We start from the raw sequence: 16,572 nt of genomic DNA on the forward strand, positions 1-16,572 counted from the left end.
ATGCTGTATAAAGTACTATTGTATTTTCCTAATTGTAGTTTTGTGGTTTTCTTCAACTTTGGACACATTTCCACTTCTCCGTGAGGTGTCGACTTATGCAGACTCGACTATATATCTCTTTGATAGCTGCAAATGTTTATATTTATGTGATTATGGCAAGTCGGACGGTCGTCCATAATTACATAAATACACAAAACTGTTATTCTATTGGGAACGACCATCCGTCCAGACCTAGGTTGCCAACCTTCTGATGAAAATCCATTGGCGCGTTATAGCTTCATGGGACTGAGGCACATTTGAATTAGTACAATGTACTGTACAATGTTGAATGTACAATGGACTTCATACAGTTTTCATCGGGGAAATTTTTTGAGAGATTGGAGATTAGTTTGGGCCTCTTGTTGATGGAGGCCCAGACAATTGCCTTTTATGCCCTTAGAATAATGTGTCACTTTGAAAACACCCTAAACATACCTGAAATTTCCACGAATACTAAGAGTTTTCCCTAGAAACTGAAACAAAATCCCCTAAATAGCTTTGTTCCGGATGCAATGCATATCGAAAAAATGTTAATTTTGACTTTTGACAATCCAGAGAAACGCAAATGTTCACTTTGTGGCCAGGCGGCGCTGGCACAATTGAGCAAAAGCATCGTGTGATGAAGCGCTGGGATCGAATCCTTACAGGTCGAAAAACCCCAGGAATTTTTCGGGGGATGGTCTGTCCAGATATGTTAGGCTCCGTTCCTCACCGTCTAGCCGCCCCATTGCGCGCCTGGCCGAACCCCTTACGGACTTGCTAAAAAAAAGGATCTCTTAGTGCCCACGAGGCGAAAAGAGTTACGGAAAGTATATTTTGTACTGCAAATAGTAAAATTAACTTATTTATAAGCCATTATATTTTATCTAATTTATTAAAAATATTGGCAGTATCATTAAAGGATACAAATTAAGTATGACACCAGTGCGCAACTTGATTTTCAATCTATTTGGAGATAGAGCCTTTTGCCTTAGTATAACAGATTTATTTATTTATTGCAATCAAAATGGAAAATATATATATAAGCACAGACTGTTAGAAATATATATAAAAGCACAGGATATTTCAGGTAAGTTGTTACAAATCAATAACTGAAATTGTACATCTCGTTGCACGGTCTGATCATTACAATCCATAAAGTCCCAAACACATAAGGAGGCGTATATTTCGTTGAAAAAGATATAGGTATCGCACGCCCGAAACAACTTTTTCTGCACGAATTCACTTTCATGGCGTTAATTTTAAATATTTGAAGCCGTGCCTTTCTAAATTTTGAAGGAATTCCAACAAAGATTTCATCATAAAAGTAAAATTTCATAAATTTCTTGTAAACTTATAAATTCCCACTGTCGTCCGTCTGTCGGTCCTTCCTTAATTTCGAGAATGGAGTTAGATAAATGAAAGACGAGATCAGACCAGATATGGAAACCTTAGTGTAGGAGATCCCGATTAACTATATACAAATTTCCGATGCAAACCTGAAGTCACGTTATTTCAATTTAAAATTCTACCCCTGAAAGCAGTTAATAAGTGACCGACACGACTCTACTGTCAAAGGAGAAGTATGATGTACAGGAGCAAGCCATTATTAATTTGAGTCAAAGAACATATATGTTAAATTAAATAAATTAAACATATGATTAAAAATTGCCTACCGGCATTGTGACAATGTTACAATAAAGAATTGCTCGTTTTTTTTTTTATTATTATATTTAATTTTGGAAAACATCTTTCTTTCATTGAAGCTAGTAATGGAAAAAAGGTTTGAAATTACAGGTAATATTAAACCGATTATTTCAGATTATCTGAATGAATACAGTACTTGTAAATCTTAACATGTCGAATAAATTTTTAAAGCTAGTAAACTTTGAATATATTCAATTCGTTCAGTAGATACCTTATCAGTTAGATATACAGTAGAACCTCTATTATCCGGACCTCCATTATCCGGATTTTCGATTATCCGGATTGTTCAAAATAAAATTTTTACGAATTTGCTGATTTGCACTTGGCGAATTACGACACTGTTTATGTACGTGATGGAATGCATAACATTTTTTGTTTCAACAACGTCTCACCCGGCACAGTGGTCGTAAACTCTTAAATATATTTTGCGTCGTAATAAAAATATAACTTGACATACGTATTTATNTAGAATGTTGTTTATTTTATTTTATTATTTTAAGATGACCTCAAAGTATTCAATATGATTCTTTAATTGTTTATATCTTCTATCGATTGATAGATATGTCTAAAACAATATTGTAAATATAAATCTATGCATTACGCATAGATTCGTATTATTTTGTGGTCACTCATTACTTCTTGAACGCTAGTATATTTGAAGCCTTAATCAACTGCTACTGTATCTTGCTGTTTGCGTAAATTTTTAAGAACCTCACCTGTATGCAAAAATCTAATAAATTTTCATATATTTTTAATGCAATGTCAATATTTTAATCCATGCTTAGGAGCATATTATTAATGATATTAATCCAGTTTAATAGATGATGCCGAGTTCAATCATTACAAAAAATTAAAATCTTTAATTGTGATAGAAAGATTGAACTTGATATCATGCCTCAAAATTTCAACTAGCCTATATTTTTTGTAAACATTCCACCTTTTAGCAGAAAAAAAGAATAATTTAAACAAATTCAAAGGACAGTTTCTTGATTAACTACAGCAGAATAGTTTAAGGATAAATTTAGAGCATAAACTGAGGATTGTTTATTGATTTTTATTGAGTTTACGTTTTGCAAATTTTCGTAATCGAGTATATTTATTGTAAGAAAAATTTAATCAAAATGCCATTGAAAATTGTTTTATAGGCGTAGCCATACAATTAGCCTTCCTCCTTCCTATTGCACTGAGCACTAGAATTCATTAGAATAACGCTTAATATTAATTCTTGTAATGTACTTTGTATAATTTATAAAAGTATATCATAAAATATATGTTTAAATTAGAGATACAAGTATTTTTTTGTCGACAGTAGGATTAAAATACTTTTATCTATTAAGTTTAAACTTATCTTTGATTCCGGATGAACTTTAGTTCGATATATATCTAATCAAATAGAAACCGAAAATGAAACATAGTTTCTTATTTATTTAAGTGTTAATTATAGGATTGGATCTACAAATCCCGGATTATAGATAACAGTTATCTTGATTAACATTTTATAAATACTAAGAAAAACAGTTAATATTAAGAAATTATTTGTTACAAGAATTTTGTAAATTTTACTTGTTTAATATTAAAATGAAATATCATCTTTATATTTTTATTTTAATTTCAGAATTAGTGTATGGATTGATCCACAGATGTCCATATCCTGAGCTTATACATCCATGCATCTGCACACAAAATCAAGAAAGGTATGTTTCTATGAAATGTGACAAAATGGACTTTAAGAAATGGATAGAACACGCAAAAAATTTTCGGCCAACTCTCATTGATCTGTTTGAAGTTAGCGATTTAAAGATAGATTTCGTCTCGAAAGGAACGTTTCAAAAACTATGGATTCACGACTTAATTCTTAAAAACTGTGAGATGAATAAATGTGATTTGTTTCATTCGCTACAAGGTCTTCAAGACAGTCTAAGAATGTTAGTTTTAGAAAATTGTACAATCGGTGAATGGATAGAATCAAATGGAAATTCTTTCATACATCTAGAAATTTTAAAAATTTCGAATCTGAGATCGGCAATTGATATAAACGAAATAATACCTAATTTCCCTCGTAAAAATTTAATTGAAATCGAATTGAGTAAATGTGAAATATCTCATTTGAAAGATAAATCATTAAGTAAATTCAATCGTTTAGAAAAATTTGAACTGATGAATAACAAATTGAAATTTGTTCGAAGAAATGTTCTCCCCCGTCCAGCACTTCATTTGAAGTATTACGGATTATCGTAAGTATAAATTTTAACTTTTAACTAATTTATTTCTCTATAATAAGTAAATTGAATGATAACTAATAATACAAGACATTTTATGAATATAAATAAAGAATTTGAGGAAAAACTTGCATAAATTTGAATACGTTTTCGGATTCGTGATGCATGCGCGACTGTAGAACGAATTTGTAAATTAGAACACAAAAGTCATCAGTTGAAAAACTGATATTAAATATGCATTTTCTTCAGAAGTATCGTAATAACGAGATAAACAGAAAGACAGTCGGCGGAAAGCTACAATCATCCGAACTCTCAACAAGCATGTTAGTATAGTAACCAGTTCATTGAACGCTTCGTTTAATATGTTGTATGCTTATTATAAAAGTTACTTTGTACATGAGTCCAAAATGCACATAGTTAAAAATTATTCCTTTACGGACGAATACGTTGTAACCTCTATAATCCATAAAAGAATAATAATACAGTATTTAATTAATTATGTTTATCAAAGACTGCAAGCGATGCACTTCGTCGATAAATGAAAGATGTGAAACTGGGAGACTGAAAAGCCGTAAGATAAGTCAAAAAATTTAAGAAATAGACTAAATACGTCGTTCATAAATGATTTCCTACAGAAAAAGAGAACGAGTAAACGTATTTTCGGGTAATTTTCCTAGCTCACATCGGCAACATGGTAGAAAGTCAATTCAGCTCGATCAAAAGTTAAATCAAACAACAAAGACAAGCACAGCCGGAAGCATGCCCTCAATATCAAAGTTGGTCTCGGTTTCAACTCTTTGGCCAAAAGTTATGTAATGACAGACAGAACTATGAAAAGGATAATGGTAGATGTGATATATGATGAGAAGACGACAGTATGCATTAGAAACGAACCCAGGTCAAGAACGAATGCGCCCAACAGTGGCCGAGTAGATAAAACCACTGAACATTGGCGGTTGGTCGCGTGTTCACACCTCAACAACGGGTGGCCACGTGGAAGTTTTCCAAGTTTTCTTCACGTGTCTAGCATCAAATCCTCTTTCCCAAAGAAAGACCTCCTGGAGGGCACCCCTTCGCAGATCTCCCTTGTCTTGCGTTGTCATATCCCATCAATCCATCCAAGACAAGAAATAACAGGAACCGTCCACTTTCTTCAAAGGCCCTAGAAATATTCCTTTCACATTTGATGTAATCATAAGCACAGGATTATTTTTTCTGCCTTCTCATCCTACAACTTAACGGAAAAATACCCGCTGATAAGAAAAAAATGTACCATAAGGCAAAATTTGGACAAAAGTTTCTAATCTAGTCAGACCAAAAGAATCATCACAACCATTTTTCGTGGAGTCAAAAGAAGCTATAAACCAGGACACGTATATAACTGACTTGTGATTGCATTGAAGAGCACTTTATATCCAAAAGCACTACCCAGACAACAAAGGATACGTTTCGTCAAATTCAGTAAATACTGTAATATTACCATATTAAATATGAAAAAAAAAATTACAATAATCACTTTTAATTTGGGAACTGCTTCTTTTTATTTATAAAATGTTTTCGGCATTACATCCGATCATCCTCAGTATCACTTAACGAGCAACTTTTTCGAACATTCAATGTTCTTGGAATGCTAAATTATTCAAATACAGCAGTTAATTCAAACGCACTACACTCACGCAATGAGCGAATGTTACATTAAATTAGAATAAAGCAATGCTGTTAAGATGGAGAAGAAGGAAAATATCGCTTAGAGCAAGTGTATATTTTAATTTTTCGTAAATGTAAACAAATCAAAAATAAAGCGAATGCATACGATATACTAGAAGCGTGGAATATGTTAATCAACAACAAGAATTTTCTTGAATGAACAGTAACTATGATTAAGCTTCAAAATGCACACTAATGAAGCTGAAAACAAATATAAAATGTCAGAATATAGGCTAAATAATTTTGTTTTTAGTTAGTATATATATATATCCTTTTAATTTATTATTATTTTTATTTATTTATTTTTTCCAGCGACAATCCAATAACTACTCTAGCAGATGACATGTTTTTGGATATGCCAAGAATAAAATACATTTCTTTATCTGGAACCTTAATTACAACATTATCATTTCAAATTTTTATGTCTGTATGGGATCAGTTAGAAGAAATATATCTTAAAAGTATATATAAACTATTCATAATGTTTTTAAATTTATTTATTTATATAACTTATATGTGTTTTTCTCCTAAAGATATTCCAATCGTGTGTGATTGCAAGACTGTATGGATACTTAAAGAAGAGAAACCAACAAAAATAGAAGCTCCCGATTGCTATCAACCAAAAAATTTAAAAGGAATCAACATTTTAAACGTGACTGGTAATCTATTATGTACGTTTAGAGGAGCTTAAATGTATTGATAATAATACAAAATATCCAATGAGTCACTCTTAAGATAATAACTGATAAAAATAATATTGCTATTTATATATATATATATATGATGATAGAAATTGTCGTTCAGCTAACATTTTCATATGTAAATCATGATTTGAATATTAAACATAGAATTATATTTTAGAAATCTCAATAAATCTTAACATTTGGTTCATTTTCTTATAAATTTTTCAAGTTTAGAGTCGGTTCAAAAGTTTTTCATTCAGGTAAGTCGTTATTATTTTAGAAATTGAACACGTATCTAGAAGAATACACAATATTGTAATTAGAGAGATCGTAAGAGTATCGTATACATTTTTTTTTTTTTCCAGAATGTTGACATACATTTTTATGCTATTAGCTTTATCAACAACGTGTGTTGTTGGAATTTACCATAGATGCCCACTAAAAGAAAATATCCATCCTTGTACATGCGAGAAAATCAACGATCACGTGCAAATACTTTGCAATGGATTAACTTTTAAACAAATCAAAAATGTATTTTTTCAAGCCAAACATATAAATGAATACGATATTAACGAATTATTCATTTTAAACTCTTCTAATTTACAACTGTCGAGGGATTTATTTCGCGAACTAAACATTTACCAGTTAAAAATAGTAAATTCGGTTATAGCGAATTTCGATTTGTTTGGAGCATTTATCGGTTTACAAGAGATATTTAGTGGAATTATAATAAAAAATTGCACCATTCAAAATATTAATTTTACTACCGGAAACATGTTTCATCGAATGAGATTTTTAATATTCGAACAGACAAAGATAACAGATGTTATTACCACAAACATGGCGTCATTGTTTCCAAAGTCATTAAGGAAAATAACATTATCCTCTTCTACACGAAATGGAATTTCGAAAATCGAAGATAAATCCTTTTCTAGATTTCCATTAATTACAATACTTAATCTATCTTATAATCAAATTTCGTCAATTCGAAGATCAATATTTCCGAATCCTGCAAAACGATTACAAGATTTAAACTTGGCGTAAGTATTTCTTTCAGCTGGTGTCTTAAATACGTTAAACAATTTTAATATTAATTTAATTTGATGTTGCAGTTATAATAATATACAATTCTTGCCGGATGACATCTTTGAACAAATGCCATATTTAGAATTTTTAAATTTGAGTTACAATAAAATGAAAATTCTATCCGTCTCCACATTTCTAAAAGTATGGAATCAGTTACATCATGCTAACTTAACCGGTAAGTCATTTGTCTATTATCTAATTTTATTCAAATTAAATTATAATAATATACGATAACAGATGGCACCACGAGAGCCGTAAGATAAGTCAAAAAATTTAAGAAATAGACTAAATACGTCGTTCATAAATGATTTCCTACAGAAAAAGAGAACGAGTAAACGTATTTTCGGGTAATTTTCCTAGCTCACATCGGCAACATGGTAGAAAGTCAATTCAGCTCGATCAAAAGTTAAATCAAACAACAAAGACAAGCACAGCCGGAAGCATGCCCTCAATATCAAAGTTGGTCTCGGTTTCAACTCTTTGGCCAAAAGTTATGTAATGACAGACAGAACTATGAAAAGGATAATGGTAGATGTGATATATGATGAGAAGACGACAGTATGCATTAGAAACGAACCCAGGTCAAGAACGAATGCGCCCAACAGTGGCCGAGTAGATAAAACCACTGAACATTGGCGGTTGGTCGCGTGTTCACACCTCAACAACGGGTGGCCACGTGGAAGTNAAATATTTTGTAGCGCACATTTAATCGATAAAATAATAATAATAAATATATGTTGTATACAATCAGACCTCCTTTAAGAGTTTCGAACTGTATTATAGGAAAGTGTGAATAATTTTTAACCATAGACCAATTGAAATTTTGTAGTTTGCTGTTTACCTCCAGGATGGGACCTCCCGCAACCCACCATATGTTCTTTTAGAAAGCAAACAAAAAAACTTCCATAAATAACTCGAACTTTTTTAACTCTAAATATGAAAGTCACATTAACATTGAACTCCATACGAATGAAGAATGTAAACATTTCAGCATGTAATGACTCATCGGAATTAAAGTCTGGATTTTAAATCATATATATGATTTTTATATCGATTCATATAGACGAATCGTAAATTATAACCATCATTGATTTACTGTATAATAATTCACGCATGGCTGCTCAATGAAATGTATCCTATGGTTACATATATTACAAAATAGTAAGCGGAATTAGTTATATATCTTAATAATACGCGTAAAGAATACAAAATGCATTTTACATATGACCTAGAATGAAAATAATGTAAGTTAATTATTACAAAACACATAAAGTACAATACAAACTCATAAAGATGCAATTTAAGGTATAAAAATCGAGCAATTTTTTTCTCTCTTCTAGGGTAAATGAATAAGATTTTAAAAGAAACAAGGATATATTTCGGATCATTGAACGAACTTTTCCTCTTGCAAACAATGATCTTAGATTTACTTATAGAAATCTACGTGAATCACTCTCGGAAAATTTTTCTGTTATAAATAAAATTGTTTAGTATATAATACTTAAATTGTGTTTGTTCATTGGTAATTGCCATTGCTATTATTATTGTTGTTATTATATTGCTTTCTTTGTTTCGTTTCTTCTTTCAAAAGTTCGAAACTTTTGGCATCTACACCTGCTTTGTTTATGGAGATTCTAGTTGGCAAAATAGTTTGTATGAAAGGGGGAAAATGGTTGAAATGTGTTACAAAATTATACAAAATAACAAATAATCTCGTGTTTACTCGGTCGTTGAATATTATGTTTATGATCACGCCTGTTAATTCTCGGTAAAGTTCGAGATACTATGTAAATAACTGGTACAATTTATTAATTAGCAACATAAATGTAATCAAATTAATTTCTGAGTCTAGACAACCGCTTCCTCTTATATCACTATAAACACTTTCAATTTTTGGCAATAGTTCAAGCTACTTAAAAATACTTTAGATTTCTTTAAGCGATACTTTATTCCCTTATTTCGATACTATTTTTGGACATTTAAATATAATTTTGACGACTGTCTATACGGCACGTGGATCTTCTCTATAAAAATTTAAAGACAGGCGTTGGAGAAAAGGGGTGCACCGATAATGATAATACAGCTGCACCGATATAAATTTCAGTATTTATAAAAATACACCTGATATCCTGTAAATGATTAATTTCATAATATCATCAATAATGTTGCGTCAATTGTTTTTGGCTTTCAAAACGCATTATATGATTAATAACTATCTTAGGTAAATATGTCATGAGACGTCGGTACTTCATAAGCAAAAAATAATGTAATCATTGTCGAGACGGTAAGCCAGGTAGGTCAGAATGCAATAATGATGATTAAACAATAAAAAGCAAAACAATTAACACAGGGTTAAAAAAATTATCTCTTACCAACATTTTTTCACTACAAATGATAACATCAAACTACAAGTTTTCAACGCATTCTCTTTCAATTTAATAATAAATATTAAAAAAAAATTCTGACAGTTTCACCTGATTTTGAATAATAGAACCATTCATTTCTGTTTAATAAATTAAACAATCGTTATAATTATTTTTAATTTTTAAATGAGTAATTTTCCGCTTTAATCCACCAACTTTTTGATTTTTAAAATGTAGTTTACATCTATTTTCAGTCATCTCGAATTTCCTCGTTCGAACTAAATTTTCTTTTCTATTTAAAGGAGTGAAATATTGTGCAGTTAAAGTGTAATAATACATCAAAATCCTTAAAAATTTCTACTCGACACGCTACAAAAATCGAGAATAAAATAAAAACAAATAAAATTGTCTATATCAAAATTTAAATAACATCCCATTTGTAAACACTATAAAGGTGAAAGTTAACTTTTTTTTTTTCCAATCGATACAATTCGATTTGAATTTATTGATTGTTAAACCTCATGCGAGAAATGTGGCGTGTGATCACGTAAGATAGTACATTTCGTGATTTAGGAAGCCAGAAAATTCATAATATTGTAAAAAAAAGTTTATAGACAGACGACACTATAATTTTAATATAATTTTTTAACGATTTGTAAAATATTTTGACGATTTAGAAGAGGAAAAAATAAATGGGGAGGAAAATATTTACGAAAAAATATATTATTTATTTAAAACAGCATAACAAGAAAATGACGTGACGCAAACGAAAATGTCTGATATTCGTCATGCACAAGTTGACAACGTTATCTTCTAGATTTATCACGATTTTAAGATAAATGCAATGCATACCGACTCAAATATTCGTCTCCTTTGTTCTCGAAACGTGATTTTTTTTCTTCTTTCGTGCCATGCGTTACACAGTTAGAAAAGTTTCTTCCTACCAGTAAATTATATAAGGCTTTCTTTAAAAAGATAAATTAACTCGGCTATTTTAAAAAATTCTATCTTAATAAAAGATTCAACAAGTTACACAACAGCGGCACTATTGTGAAATTTCTTATTGATATCTTAAATTTCTATTCTTGATATAGAATCAAGGACATTTTTCTATCTGCATCAATATTAAGATAAATTCGATAGTAATCATCATCACTTGTCCGCAGATCTAATAAGCTTATGAAATTTAAATTTACGGTAAATAGATGTATTATAATTTTATTTTATGTTCTTGTGTTTTATTAAATATAGTGTAGTGTTTAATGCTATATCTGAATTCTCGCATCAATTAATCAGTAGTTTCTATAAAGAAACTATATACATTGTTTATGATTTTTCAATGAAAGTTAATGGAAATTCACTATAGATTACATTACTGTATTTGAATTCTGGTTTGTCCATTAATGACAATTCAGTATAGTAATGTATTCCGTAACGATAAAAATCACGCGAAGAAGAACAAGTACGCAACTATTTATCATCAGTACCATGCAAAATTGCTACTTATGTGCCATATTAATGATGACTTATAGAATCTAATTATGTTAAAGATGATGAGTCGTTCAGTTAACCAATAAATTAATTACTTACTGATACTAACTGAGGGATTTGGAGCAATGTGGTACATTCTTTTATATATTGCGTTAGATATAAAAACACGAATAAAGATAACGTTATATGTATTATCATTATAGCGGATGAGAAAATGTTCCAGAAGCCGAAAATAAATAAATAATATTTGTCCGTCTTTACCATAAATTATCATCTGTTATTTATTAAAGATTATCAAAATGTGTTTTAAATATACAATATAAACAAATATACATTTAATATCATTATCGACTTTTCTGACACGTTTTCTTCATTAAAGATAGAACATTATACAACTCATCATATGACAATTCTCAAAATTTCTAGTGGAATCTCTGAATTAGCAAAGCTCATGATATTTCTCGAACTCTTCTGCTCGGGACAAATTATTTCTTCGAATAATATTTTATAGAATAACACTTCAAATATCATATGAGTCATAAATTTTTTTCATCGATCTATCTAACAATTGTACTTAGCCTATATTGTAGAAGCGTGCACAAAATTTATATATAGGCCTATATCTTACAAATAGGACCATATGTTATATATAAGAAATATATTAAAATATGAGATTCTTAAATCACTTTTTTTTTAAATAATTTTCTATATTTACACCAAAGAAGATCGGATAAAAGAAGCATTAGATTTAACTCACGATATAATTTAAGTCTATTTTATAATAGTATGAATTATACATAAATTAATAACTTATTAAATTGTAGACTAGTGTTTCCCAACCTTTTGTAGTGGCGACCCTCTTTTAGCGTACTGGAAGACCGTGACATTACCAGGAAATAATGTTGGCAAGTATCGCGACTCACACTAGTTAGAAAATATTATTAAAAATCATATAAAATCTTAGTCTTTAGTGCATTTGAATTGTTTGTATGTCTGGTATTCTAAATTAATGTTTTCTTTGTTTGTGAACCAAAAAATCAATCAGGCCTACATTTTTCCATCAAAACTTTTTTCGACTTCCGATCTTACTTTTGATTTTATCTTTAATAATACGTTGTAAATGAATGATTCATGAAAAGTGCCTACAGCACTTCATTTCAAAACCTGTAATCTTTATATTAACCATCGGGTAACACATTATAAATGTAGGCCTATCAAAAAAAAAAACTATGAAAATAATACTAACTGATCCTTTAACACTTAATATAAATACATATAATTTCATACAATTTTAGAAATTTCAAACATTTTTTATTCGAATTTAATTTGACACCAAAGAGTAAATGGATTCAAAACTTTATAATCACTTTTCTAGAGAAATAAAATTATATTATATAATGTCAATAAAAACAAAAAATCAGAGTGCATTTGTTAAATTATTCAAACGTGTTTTATAAAATAAAATGAAGTAAAATTTACATATTAATAATATGAGTTCTAAATTATCTCTGGACGTGTGAGCGCTCAGCCCGTCATTACTGAATATTTCTCACGTAGACCTATTTCTTAATGAGAACGTGCAACTCTGGGAAGAATGTAGAATGCCCAATTCGAAACCACTGGCCTGATGTTATCACCTCATTCATGATCATTTCTCATTCAGAATTATAAAATAATAAAAATACTGTTTGTTTTGCTTGAGAGACTTTAATTTTTTTTAAGTTTACTTAACATGAATTTCCTAATCTGCACGCAATTGAACATTTATTATCATATGTTCATTTCATTATTAATAATACCCAAATTTTGGTCGAGAATTCATAAATTTCGTATTTTTGGATATAAAAATTGGATGTTCACCTGAGCATTTGGAAAAATTCCGAAGTTTATTTGCTGGAAGCAGAGTTGGACCTAGACTTGTAGCTATAATATATAACAGGCCCTTTCCCTTAACAAATTTTGATATACGTAAAAATATGAGGCCCTATCTGCAGCTTGTTTAGCTTATGTGCAAATCCGGCCCTAATTGGAAGTGAACTTCATTGTTTAAGTCACAAATAATAAATGTTTTTAAAACACGCTTCGAAAATCATAAATTTTTCAGTGTAAAATATTTTCCACTTTAAATATTTAAACATAAATAAGCAGCGAATTATAAAGTGTTTTTTTTTCCTCTCGACATATTTTCTAATGGAAAAAGTTAAGGACTCGAAAACAAATCTAATAGAAAAGTCATTATTCTACGCTCTGTATACTAATAAATATATGAACAAAAACAGGATACGGCATTTAGTGATGGAATAGTATTTATTTATTTCTTGTTTTTAAGATCTAATTTGAAAATAAATTTTTAAATACAATTATTGATAATAAGTAAATCGATTTCAAAATGAAAACAAAAACATGTAAGCAAATAATAAATGAATATTTTCTGTATGTGGTTCATTTAAAAACATATTTAGATAAAAATGTCACGTAGCCTCTAATATTTACTTTCTTATTTTCTCATTATTTTATATTCACTAATTTTCTTACAAAATTCTTTGATATGTTCTGCAGAATTTTTAAAAATAATGCAGTCGAATCTTCAATTACGGTCATCTCTGAATAGTAGCCATTTTTTTTACAAAAATGCGTACAAAATAACCTCCAAACAATGGGCATATTTAAATGTTGACGTCATTGGCCGTTGTTCATAGGTTTGACTGTATCGTGTAATCGTAAGTTTTCTTATTTAAATTAAAGCCAAATATATCTATCCCTATCCTTATTAGTATTAACGAATTTAATAAAAATGACAGATCGTGATATCTTTCTTCGTTTCGCACGATTAAATATTAAATATTTGATATTATTGTAATATCAGCAGATAAAATGAGCGAAACTTCATACCTGAAATCCAATGCAATGGATATTATTAAAAGCATATTTAGCAATATTTATCCATTTAGTTTACATTTCTATGAAAAAAAAACCATCGAATAAATTAAACATCTATGTTATGTAATACATATTTATTCGAAAATTATTTTTCTTTTAAGTATTTGTTTAAACATATTTTATATTAATGACAATGAAAACTGAGAAAATATATCAGATCGACTTTGAACATCGATTCCTCAAGGTTTGCATTCCACAATTTTGGATTCATCCATTTAACATTCAAGGATGCCATCTGAAAGTAATTAAAACCGGTTCATTTGTATAAATTCATTCTTCCCCTCCCTAAAGATGCGATTTCATTCATAAAAATGAATTTACTTATCTACAACAATTTTTGTTTTCATCCGAATCGGTTAACTGTTAATTAATAGGACAGCATTACCATGTTTTATCTATTTGTATAAATATTGAAGAACAGATGGGGAAGCTCATGGTCCAACTTTAGAATTAAAAATACATTAAATATGCAATGTTAATCGTTGACAATTAAATAAACGGTTCAAAATTAGCAGCATTTTTGATTATTAGCCAAATTAATGCCGATTGTTCGCATACTTTGAAACTAGACATACGACTTTCGTACGTTATAAGCTAGTAATTTTCATGCAAGTTGGAAATTTATATGTAAGTTGGATCGTAATGGTCATATCTAAAAGAATTAATCATAATTATTAAGTGTTCTATCTTGTTTTATACTGTAATGATGTGTATATTTACGGAAAACCAGGATATTAACAATGAATATTATAAACGATATATTTCCGCATTTTTAAAAAATGCAAACTTAATTATTACTTTATATTGTAAAATATGTTAAAACATTTTAAAATATTGTATTATCATATCAATAACATGCATAATTTCCTTTGTAGCAAATTATATGTGAAAAATTAAATTAAATTAATATTCAGTTTGAATTTTCAGCCTTATTCTAAGTATATTTAAACTTCAAGAATCAAAATCTTTAAATAAGCTAATATATAATATAAAACTTATACATATTTATTATCTCAAACTTTTTAAAATTAATTTTTTATAGAAGTACATAATAATTATTGTCTTTTATCTAAGAAGTAATATTATGTAAACTAAACTGGAGGTTTTGACCTGGACTTAGGCTCGCCCGCAACTCTTTTAAGTGCAATGAACGGCTTGTTGAAGGCAATCAGTTTCTCTCTCGATACTGTTTTCAATAGGCTACTTATTCAGGAAAAGTAATCGAACAAATTCAAAAAAATAAAAATAATTTAACACAAAATAGAAATATAACTTGCGAAATGCGAAAAAAGATTTTTGACTTGAGTGTTGATACGATAGAAAAAACGTTTATCATACAGATATTAAAATAAGTTTATATATATATACATACATTATAGTTTGAACCTAAGATGAGAATAATAGTTAGATCAATCACTGGAGAAAAGCTACATTTGTGTAATGGAGCAGTCATTATTTTCCCATTAACTTCCGCATTTTAACGTTAAAAATTACTATTTAGGAAGTCCTCTCAAATGCCATTTAAATTCGCTCATGTTTATTTATTTATAAGAATATATCTAGATTTATTTCTTCTTCTTTTTTTACGGCCGAACGTAACGTATCTTATTGGTTTAATAAATGACACTCGATTAGGATGCGTATGTTCATACAAAAAATAATAAAATAAAATAAAATAAAAATACTTACTAAAATGAACTCGCATATAAATTTATGGCATTTGTCAATTAATCTATTTTTTATGCACTTTTATCGATTTATTCGGGGAAATCTGAAAATATTTCATTAAATAAGAGTCAATTATGTTAGATAAATGCCACAACGTATTTTTACGAAGAAACAATTGCGAGAAAGGAAAACGAATTAAATCAAAGTTTTTGTACATAACAATAATAAAAAAAAAATTGTAAACTATATTAATTCATTGTTTCTTAATCCATTTTTTAGTTTACAGAAGTGTAATAAGATCTATGACACTACATTATATTAAATTAAAAAAAAAGCGATTACAATGAAAATATCTTCAAGTCATCAGCATGAGAGATATTCTAAGAAAAACTGTTTGATTCATCAGAATATTGCACATAAAATTGTAATTGTATTATAAGCAATATTGTAAAAGAGATAGAAATTAAATAATTTTACTCGCATCTGATTTATAATTAAATAATTTCTAGATATGTAAGGTGTTACATTATTCGGACCTAAAAGACAAAGTTCGTGATACATTAACATTGTCAATATTTCATATCTTATACAAACTTAATACAGTTCGGATTTGTCTAGTCTCATTTCGATCTGTTTACGTTCTCAGATATGCTTTAACAGATAAACAACTGAATCACTATTGTTACATAT

General features: G+C 29.1%; 2 protein-coding genes across 3 annotated transcripts; both read left to right on the forward strand.

The window, feature by feature from the left end:
• Positions 1-1,763: 1,763 nt before the first annotated feature.
• Positions 1,764-6,380, forward strand: LOC111632662 (leucine-rich repeat and immunoglobulin-like domain-containing nogo receptor-interacting protein 3). 2 transcript variants are annotated; one of them, XM_023377159.1, is made up of 4 exons: positions 1,764-1,815; positions 3,341-3,959; positions 5,964-6,112; positions 6,185-6,380. In XM_023377159.1, the coding sequence occupies exons 1-4, from the start codon at positions 1,791-1,793 to the stop codon at positions 6,340-6,342; spliced, it is 951 nt and encodes a 316-aa protein (XP_023232927.1). In that variant the 5' UTR covers positions 1,764-1,790; the 3' UTR covers positions 6,343-6,380. The 2 variants fall into 2 exon arrangements, with proteins under 2 accessions (XP_023232927.1, XP_023232926.1); XM_023377158.1 differs by lacking the exon at positions 1,764-1,815 and having other exon boundaries at positions 3,274-3,959.
• An 89-nt stretch (positions 6,381-6,469) lies between these two features.
• On the forward strand, positions 6,470-7,678 carry LOC111632670 (chaoptin-like). The gene is made up of 4 exons (XM_023377169.1): positions 6,470-6,594; positions 6,700-7,374; positions 7,447-7,606; positions 7,658-7,678. The coding sequence occupies exons 2-4, from the start codon at positions 6,701-6,703 to the stop codon at positions 7,676-7,678; spliced, it is 855 nt and encodes a 284-aa protein (XP_023232937.1). The 5' UTR covers positions 6,470-6,594; position 6,700.
• The last annotated feature ends 8,894 nt before the right edge of the window (positions 7,679-16,572 follow it).

Source organism: Centruroides sculpturatus, unplaced genomic scaffold (genome assembly GCF_000671375.1).
Source record: "Centruroides sculpturatus isolate CEXI.00-Female unplaced genomic scaffold, Cexi_2.0 scaffold733, whole genome shotgun sequence".
In the NCBI taxonomy this organism is placed as follows: Eukaryota; Metazoa; Arthropoda; class Arachnida; order Scorpiones; family Buthidae; genus Centruroides; species Centruroides sculpturatus.

What these genes read in the sequence shown, in the direction of transcription:
- LOC111632670 (XM_023377169.1), top strand. Translation starts at nt 6,701, where the DNA reads ATGTTGACATACATTTTTATGCTATTAGCTTTATCAACAACGTGTGTT. An exon ending in TTACAAGATTTAAACTTGGC is followed by an intron (nt 7,375 to 7,446) that starts GTAAGTATTTCT and finishes TTGATGTTGCAG; the next exon opens with TTATAATAATATACAATTCT. An exon ending in ACTTAACCGGTAAGTCATTT is followed by an intron (nt 7,607 to 7,657) that starts GTCTATTATCTA and finishes ATACGATAACAG; the next exon opens with ATGGCACCACGAGAGCCGTA.
- LOC111632662 (XM_023377158.1), top strand. Translation starts at nt 3,304, where the DNA reads ATGAAATATCATCTTTATATTTTTATTTTAATTTCAGAATTAGTGTAT. An exon ending in TTGAAGTATTACGGATTATC is followed by an intron (nt 3,960 to 5,963) that starts GTAAGTATAAAT and finishes TATTTTTTCCAG; the next exon opens with CGACAATCCAATAACTACTC. An exon ending in AGAAGAAATATATCTTAAAA is followed by an intron (nt 6,113 to 6,184) that starts GTATATATAAAC and finishes TTTCTCCTAAAG; the next exon opens with ATATTCCAATCGTGTGTGAT.